The 8,452-nt window shown below is 39.9% G+C and overlaps 2 protein-coding genes across 2 annotated transcripts; both read right to left on the bottom strand.

Moving 5' to 3' along the window:
- Nucleotides 1-465: 465 nt before the first annotated feature.
- On the bottom strand, nt 466-1,505 carry LOC135631226 (chaperone protein dnaJ 8, chloroplastic-like). Its single transcript, XM_065138712.1, has 3 exons — nt 1,273-1,505; nt 917-985; nt 466-783 (listed from the first exon to the last, which is right to left on the bottom strand). Exons 1-3 carry the CDS (start codon nt 1,465-1,467, stop codon nt 607-609), a joined length of 441 nt encoding a protein of 146 aa, XP_064994784.1. The 5' UTR covers nt 1,468-1,505; the 3' UTR covers nt 466-606.
- Nucleotides 1,506-5,248: 3,743 nt separating this feature from the next.
- LOC135630799 (heptahelical transmembrane protein ADIPOR2-like) lies at nt 5,249-7,502 on the bottom strand. The gene is made up of 4 exons (XM_065138009.1): nt 7,166-7,502; nt 6,984-7,082; nt 6,858-6,900; nt 5,249-6,159 (listed from the first exon to the last, which is right to left on the bottom strand). The coding sequence occupies exons 1-4, from the start codon at nt 7,408-7,410 to the stop codon at nt 5,467-5,469; spliced, it is 1,080 nt and encodes a 359-aa protein (XP_064994081.1). The 5' UTR covers nt 7,411-7,502; the 3' UTR covers nt 5,249-5,466.
- Nucleotides 7,503-8,452: the final 950 nt, after the last annotated feature.

Raw genomic sequence — 8,452 nt, 5'->3', positions numbered from 1 at the left:
TCTAATTATAAATTTTGAATCACATCCTCTAAAAAATTCTTTCTTTCTTCCCTCGTCAAGCAACACTTGCAAAAAGAGTCTCGAATTAATTTTGTGATATCGAATTGATCAAAATTGATCATATTAATTTTATTTTTTATTTTTACTTATCTCTAAATATCACTTACACTAAATATATAAAGATTCTTTTCATTTTATTCCTACCAAACTAATTTACAATTGAAAATATTTTTCTTCGAAGATTTACGGATGTGAAAATTTTGACTGATCATCATACTTACCTTTTAAAAAATTAAAAAAAAATCCTTTTTCACCTTTCCAAATAGCACAACACATTATCTTAACATTTTCACATCCCTCAAATAAAAGCATATTACTATCATATATGCGTGATTAGAATGTTGTAAGCATAGATCATGGAATAAATAATTTGTAGAAAAGTCATTTGATATAACCCGATTGCAAAGAAATGTAATTTGATTAATCCAAGTCATAATATGCAGAGACATCCAACTCAGTTGAAAGGTCGGGAAGAGATTATGTACACGATTTCTACAAAAGAAGAGTAAAATCACAAGAATCAAAGGAGGGAGAGAGAGAGATTGTTCATATGTAAGGGTTGATGTGGGAAGAGTAGTCTCCGGTGGTGCTCGCCCCTTCCCACCCCATCCATTCCTCCCACAAATCCCGGTTTGGGTCATACATTTCCGTCGTCAACTCATCGGCGCCGACGTCGTCACTCCAGTCCTGCTCCTTGGATCGTCTAAAGCTGTTCATCACCATCTGATACGATCCATGACAAAAATGTCCATAAAAAATCCACCTTTTTCTTACGAAGATCCAGTCGATACTGGAAACTAATGGTTACTAAATCCGGATTGGCATCAAACTGTTCTACCAAACAGTGATGACTTACATGATATGCTTCATTAATCTGATGGAACTCTACACTGGAATTGCCACCTTTGCAGACGTCTGGATGGTACTGCATTAAGAAGCACACCTTCCTTCGATCAGCGACATTAGAATTCAAACATCAAAACACAGATAGATTAGATTATTAACTGATGATAATTCCGGAAATACGAATGCATAAATGTTCCCAAAACCTATCGATCGAATCAAAACCCCTTTTTTCAAGCAAATTTCATAAGTAGCATCATCCAAATTCCTCTGTTTTCCGAATAAGCCGAAGAAAAGGCACGACTTTGGCCAATCGGATCACAGCAATCGAAGGGGTAAACGAAATTTCTAAGGAGAGAAAGGAGGCACCTGAAGAGCGAGGCGCCTGAAGGCCTTCTTCACCTCCTGCTCCGACGCCCCGGGTTCGATCTTCAGCGTCCGGTACTGTTCCATCAGATTCTTGGTGGCGGCACACCTCACGTTGCCGCCACTCCTCTTCGTCTTCAACACCGGCCTCTTACCGGCGCAAAAACCAACCCCCGACGGCGCACCCGTCGACGCCATTATCTCACGCAAAAGTTCTCAAGAGCGTCTTTCCTCTCCGCAACAACTGGAAGCGATATGAGGAATGCGTCGCTACCGGTCTTAATATACGGAGAGACGGGACGACAACGCGTCCTCGTCCGTCGTCCTTTATCTCTCGTACGCGACACTCCCCCTGCCTTACTCAGAAGCGCACCCCTGACACGAAGTGTGGGTCCCATCCGAAGGATGTAAGAGATTGGTTGCGTCTGCGGGGTTCACCCATTGACAGTAGCCACGTCAGATTTTTAGAGGATCATCCCTCTTCCGCCTTTTTGGACCGCCGTACGATTTGGCGGATGTGGTCAACTTTGGTACACGTGTGCGGTGGATCCCATTTTGGTTTCTCCCGGTCTCCGTTATACTTGGATAAAATAGGATAAGGGTAGAGAGCATGGAAATGGATAACTGATAAATTTGTACGGTGGCATTTATTTTTCTTTGACTTGATCAGTGTTACTTTTCGGATGAAATATAATCATATGAATTAGGGAATGTTTGTAGCGATCGAACCTTTCTTTTTTCTAAACAGTGATTTTTTTTTTTGTAAATAAAAGATTTACCAATATAGGCTAATCATTTCCTTGTTGGGTAAGTCTTAAGTAGGAAATGAATACGCAGTGGATATCTATTTCCTTATTCGTGTGGTTGGATATGCTACGGATAAGATTAATTAATCAATTATTTATTAATGTTAAAATTTTAATGATTGGTTTCCTCCTTTAGGATAAGATGGCATTAAATTAAATGTAATGCATGACGGTGCAGTCATTTTTTGATAATTTTATATAATTATTCTCGTGAATTAATTTTCATGAGTGATGTCTTTCTTTGCTCACCACATCAGATGTTGTCTTAATATCCTCTTTCTCTTTCGGCATCTTTCTTAAGTGGCCTCTTTCTATTAAGTATTTGATTTTATCTCGTCTCAACTTTGATAAGTTCATGACTCTCGTTTGTACTCATCGAAACTATTGTTATTTTGTATGATACTAATAACATCTTTATGATATTGATCGTTCGAATGTTTAGAGATTACGAGTATATGGTCCTTTTAGAATCATATAAACTCTTAATACATATCTTTCAGCTTCGTGCTACGACTAAAGGGATTCTTCATATTGTAGTCAATATAACAATTTCTCGACTCGACAAATAAGGTAATATTCTCAGATTGGATGTGGAGGGTGTGTCCATCCATCATCCTCTTCTCTTATCATTCATCCTCAACTCGTTACCAATTAAACATGATCAAAAGGATAAAAAATTGATACTATAAATATTGGGCCTCGTGGTACTAAATTCTTATGAGCCTTAATTATCATCGTGCTCATCCATTTGGCCAACACGAGTTGCATGATCCCCCTTATCATTATATAGTCTACGATGAAAGCGATACTCTACTTGAAAACTCAAACTCAACATTAGAGGGTCTTTTGTAGGCATGAGATAATAAATTACTCTATCTAGTTATCATATTATCGTCTTGTCTTATTAAGTAAATAATAACCATAGAGCCCTGTGTCACTCGATTAGCCAAGGATGGGCCAAGATGATTAACCCTCGATGGTGGTAGAGGGGTTGATCCATTTTCCCCTACATTTAGCATCAATGCTCCCTTCTTCGGTAGGCACTAACTAACTATCCTTTCTCTTCGATGAGAGGGGCTTGGTGGATATATTTTTATAGCGGGTGATGGTCTCGACTACAAGGGTTTAGGGAGTTTCCACTGGGGTTTTACTAATCTTGTCAATCATCTCAAGGTATATCGTTGAAAAATATAACAAGAAGACAATGTGTACATTAAAAAAAAAGAGGAAAAATAAAAAAATAAAGGATAGAAGTCTCATTCTCGACCTAACTTCAGTAAGTTGAAGCTCACTTATCTCAATGATGATGATCGAGTTGGATAGCACTTGAAAATTTTAGGTAAGCTAATTTTATTGGCATTAGCAAACTTTTGGTGGCCTATAAGATTAAAAAATTAAAAGGAATCATTATGTATAGCCCTTATTAAAGCTCGAGGTCAATAAATCTTATATTCAAAGTTTAAATGCATGTGAGAAATGGCCAAAGGCTTAAGACCCACTTTAGTATGAATCAATCAATCAAGTATCATTTGGTTTCCATCAATCGATCAAAGAAGGCCGAACATGATAGCAATCCCCTTTAGGCTAGATGATTTGACTAATATGCAATATGAAAGTTCTTGATAAGCTAAAGAACAAATAATTTCTTAACATGATTAGATTTAGTCATAAAATAAGAATTATTTCATAATATATTCAAATTTTGATCTAAAATAATTGTCGTCAATAATCTATTGACGTAATCAAACTCAGCCCTAAAGAGTTTTGCGTATCTTAATATGATAATCAAACTTGGTGATAAAACATTTTCTACATTTTGTTATGACCAATTCTAACATAAAGCATCTGCTAATCCTCTCAAGTCAAAATAATGCCAAGAAAAAATTATGAAATGTGATTAGACAAAAGTGTCCATCAATAAAGATATTATGTCCTAACATTCTCCTTCTAACAAAAACACATAAAGAGGGGATAGATGACAGGAAGAATATGACATGTCGATGATCAAATGTCATGTTATCACCAACCAAAACACTTAATCAGCTTGACATGTTTATCGAACACCTCATGCAATCAACACATGTCATAGCTGCTCTTTGTATCCGAGTAATGCTCAATAACTCTGCATGGCTTCTCTTACAAATTAATTCATGTTGAGCATCGCCTTTGAGCCTTTTTGCAACCCTAATACGAGGCTTAGCCTGTGGTTTATTGGAGCCTAATGATTGTGACCCTCTTGCGACCTCCCTCGTGGCCTTTTATGGCCCAATAATGACGGACACAATCGTCGAATGGTCAGTTCAAGCGTATTTATCCCCAATTGAAATAATTCATATCCAAATAGGTCATTTAGGATGATTCATCACCAATTTTCATATAAAGTTGATATCGATTTAGTTTGGTACTATCTAAAATTTGATTCAGTTTAAGTCGATAGGACCAATTCAACTAAAATTCAAACCAAATAAAAGATTGTAGTAGGACTGACACCTTATTTTTTATATAATTAATAAATTTTAAGATATTTATTGATGTTATTATTAATTATTTGAATGAGATTAATGAAATTTCAATACGACGAAATGTGAGTCAATTACATTGCTATGCTGTGTGTAAGTAGGAATTTCGTGCGTGACCATTTTCCAAGTGTCAACAAGAAATTTAAATAACTCTACGTTACAATTAATATTTGATAAATATTTTTTAAAATCACATTTGGCCTAAAGATAACAACTGTTCAAATATTTATGCTACCTCAAGATAACATTATCAATTCAACATTCGTGGGATGTTAATATATTTTTTTAAATTTTATAATACCCTATGATATTATAATAGTATCAACAAGATTTATATTATCTAGAAGGTAACCTTATATATATATATATATATATATATATATATATATATATATATATATATATATATATATATATATAGAGAGAGAGAGAGAGAGAGAGAGAGAGAGAGAGAGAGAGAGAGGAGAGGTCATACGAATTTTTTTGTAATATTACATTTATTTATTTTATTAATTAAAAAATATATATGTATTTATTTTTTGAATAAATATTACAAATATTAAAAGGATAAATTTATTATATAATATTTTATAAACTTTTAAAATATAATTTTATCAAACAATGCTTATATTTAAAATATTTCATGACTATACGTTCATTCAAATTATTTTCTTTAAATACATATTAAAAATGCAAATACATTCCGAACCACAACTAACAGCATGAAAGGTAAATTATTAGCACGTCTCGAAAGCGTGAGAGTGCATCAGGCAAGTACTGCTGTCGACGAATTGGAACACGACAGCCAACAATTCTGACAAGGTACCGCCGAACACCCATCATCGAATCAGCGTTTCGATGGATCACGCAAATCACGAGGCAACGCTTTCAGCATAGAAGGCGCTGCAGGAGGTCATCGACCGGTCCCGCCAGTCGAGCAGCACCGTGGTGGCGGCATAGTGAGTGATCGCCCCGACGAGCACCAGAACGTGGAAGATCTGATGGCTGTGTCCGACGAGATCGAACTCCCCCGGCCACCACCTCTCGGGAATCCTGCTCACGTACACGCCAGCCCCCGAGGCGTAGGCGATGGCCATGGCTAGCTCCAGCCCCAGCACGACGTGGGCCTCCCGATGCTCCCAGTGCAGCCACAAGGCGTGCACGGCGGGTACGACCCCCGAGAAGCCCATGGCGAGGAATAGGGCGGCGCGGAAGGCGCGGAAGCGGGGGGCGCAGAGGGCGGGGGCGAGCAACGTGAAGATGGCGAGGAAGCCGAGGGTGGCGATGATGGAGAGGTAGGCGATGCGGGCGGCGGGGTGGCAGAGGAAGACGTAGTAGATGGGCGGGACGAAGGAGGTGACGATCATGAGCGAGATGCCGGCGTAGTCGAGCCGCCAGAAGAAGAGGTTGAGGCGGCGAGAGTGGCAGGCGAGGAGGTGGGAGACGGCGCTGATGGAGAGGCAGCCCATGGAGCCGAGCAAGAAGACAAGCGTCGGCCATCTCGGCACCACGACGTCACCGGAGGAGGTTGATCTGTTCCATGATGATAGCGTCGCGGAAGATTCCTGATGAGTAAGATCAAAGCCGTTCATATTAGTCCTTGATGCATGTGACATCATAATCTTGTGCAAGCAAACAAATTCCAAATTTTAGCTCACGCCCTTCCCCCAGATGGTGTGGAGAGCCCGTTGTGGGGAAGCATCCTGTTTCCTGCCTCTGGTGAGACAGCTAAGCAACATCACTTAAATGGGACGTGCGGGGGCCCACCCATAAACAACCAACGTGCATGACTCCACCTATGGTCGGGGCACAAAAAGATAGGCCGAAACAGGGTAAAACTCAGGGTATCTTACTGCACACAGCATGAATCTGCTCTCCACTATACTATATAAACAAAGAAGGTACTTCAATTTCATTAAATAGTATTTCCTTCGCATTGGGTCACATTGCCTGCCTTATGCGATGAAGGTCCATTTCAATAAGCCAGACCACACACATCCAATTTAATCACCTTAATCATCTATATATTTAAAGTTGCTTATCTGTAGATTCTGCAGCGTGGTCGGTCAGTTGGCTTATCCCACACCCCATCACCTATCCAGCTAAATTCCAACCAAACCACGGCACTACGATAGGGTGAGTACTCGGAAAGCGTACTTTGCTTTTGTACGAGGTGATTCTAAGATCTTAGACGGCATTTAAAATTCGAAAACGAGACGACCGAGAAATGAAATTTCATTTCGAATGAATTTGAATTACTTACTGACAGAATATTCCCCGACGCGTTCCACGATCGAACCATCCAACTGCAAAGACGTTTTTTTTTAATTATTAATATACATTCCGAGGGAAAAAAAGGGGATGAAAATGGAATTACGAAAATACCCACGCGGGGAGCCCCGGAACTACCGCGCTGGTGACCTCCTCGATCGCCTCCATCGACCCCGCCACCGTTATGGCGAGGAAGAGGAGGAAGCCGCCCAAATGCCTGGCGAGGAGAAAGGGAAAAAGGGGGTCATTGGCCTTATGACGGCGTGGCGAGGGATCGTTCTGATATACGGCGGTACTTACGTCCACACGTTGAGCGTCTCGTTGTGCCAGGCGAAGGCGCTGAGGAGGGCGTCGCGGATCGGCCACTCGGAGCGGTAGTGGTCCAGGATGAACTCGTTGTCCTTGAGGTAATCCGGCAGCTCGTCGTACCGCACGAGAGAGGGGCGGCCACGGGCTCCGGGCCGCTTCCCCTCCGCTGGAGCCGGCGACTCGGCGTTGCGCCTTCCCATCCGACGCCTCCTCGGTTCCGGTACGGACGCCTCCATCGCCTCGTCTCTTCGATCGTCAGAGATCCGAACCAATCGCTTGGCTCTCTCTCGCTCCCTCCCTTCCTCCGTGAAATGGACTCGGGTGCGGAGATGGCGAGGGGTGGAAAAGCACGGACGCGAGAAAGTAGAAAGAAAGGTAGGTGAAGAATGTACCAGACGTGTCCGGACACGTGGAGGGAGCGCGACTGGGTTTGTAAGGAAACGGGCTGTCCAAGTAGCCTTGGAGGCGATCGATAACGGGGGGTTCATCCCATCAATTGCGTGTCTACATAAAAATACGTTTTTTCTCCTAAAACAAAAAAAAAAGAAGGCGTTATTTTCGAAAAGAGGTATAGAAATCATCCTTTATTAAAAAACAACAATAAATCGGGGGGCTATTCAATTTAAATTTTATGCACATTATACCATTTAATACTTCGTAATAATTGATACACGATCATTTATCGTGTGATCCATAAAATTAATAATTTTATAAAATATTAGGATTATTCATGACATTAAAAATTAGTATTATTAGCAATGAGACTCGTAAGGATCAGATCGTGTTGCTTATGATTATAATTTCCTATAACAATATATTTTTATTTTCATAAATATGAGATATAAATGCTAACTCAGCTACAATTAGATGAATATTTTTATTTTCTAAGTATATATATATATACATATAGTTTCAAGATGTCAAAGAACACATGAAGATGCCATCATCGTAGCATCTTAATATTTATGTGATTATAAGAAATGATATGGGAATGCTGATGCATTGACAGGTACTCCAGCATATCAGAATCAGAGCACACCATGAGCTGCTCATAAGGTCATTACTCTGGTGACAACAGAATACCACGAAGGTTGTCATGGATTCAAAACAACAAAAGCAATGTGTCAATGCTGCACAATCCAGACATCAATTCTCTTTCTAAAGTTGACAACCGATGTCTTGTAAACAATATTGTACTGATATGAATGATGGGGCAATGTTAACAATGATCTTCAACTAATGACTGAAGACTGTAAATTTCTAATGAACAGAGAAACA

This window comes from Musa acuminata, chromosome BXJ3-2 (assembly GCF_036884655.1).
Source record: "Musa acuminata AAA Group cultivar baxijiao chromosome BXJ3-2, Cavendish_Baxijiao_AAA, whole genome shotgun sequence".
NCBI classification, from domain to species: Eukaryota; Viridiplantae; Streptophyta; class Magnoliopsida; order Zingiberales; family Musaceae; genus Musa; species Musa acuminata.
This window is presented reverse-complemented; position numbering and strand designations above follow the sequence as displayed.

Coding starts and splice junctions, on each gene's coding strand:
- LOC135631226 (XM_065138712.1), bottom strand. CDS start 1,467: ATGGCGTCGACGGGTGCGCCGTCGGGGGTTGGTTTTTGCGCCGGTAAG. Junction 986..1,272: donor TCAGGCGCCTCGCTCTTCAG/GTGCCTCCTTTC, acceptor TTCTTAATGCAG/TACCATCCAGACGTCTGCAA. Junction 784..916: donor AGATTAATGAAGCATATCAT/GTAAGTCATCAC, acceptor GGATCGTATCAG/ATGGTGATGAACAGCTTTAG.
- LOC135630799 (XM_065138009.1), bottom strand. CDS start 7,410: ATGGAGGCGTCCGTACCGGAACCGAGGAGGCGTCGGATGGGAAGGCGC. Junction 7,083..7,165: donor GAGACGCTCAACGTGTGGAC/GTAAGTACCGCC, acceptor TCTCCTCGCCAG/GCATTTGGGCGGCTTCCTCC. Junction 6,901..6,983: donor GTAGTTCCGGGGCTCCCCGC/GTGGGTATTTTC, acceptor ACGTCTTTGCAG/TTGGATGGTTCGATCGTGGA.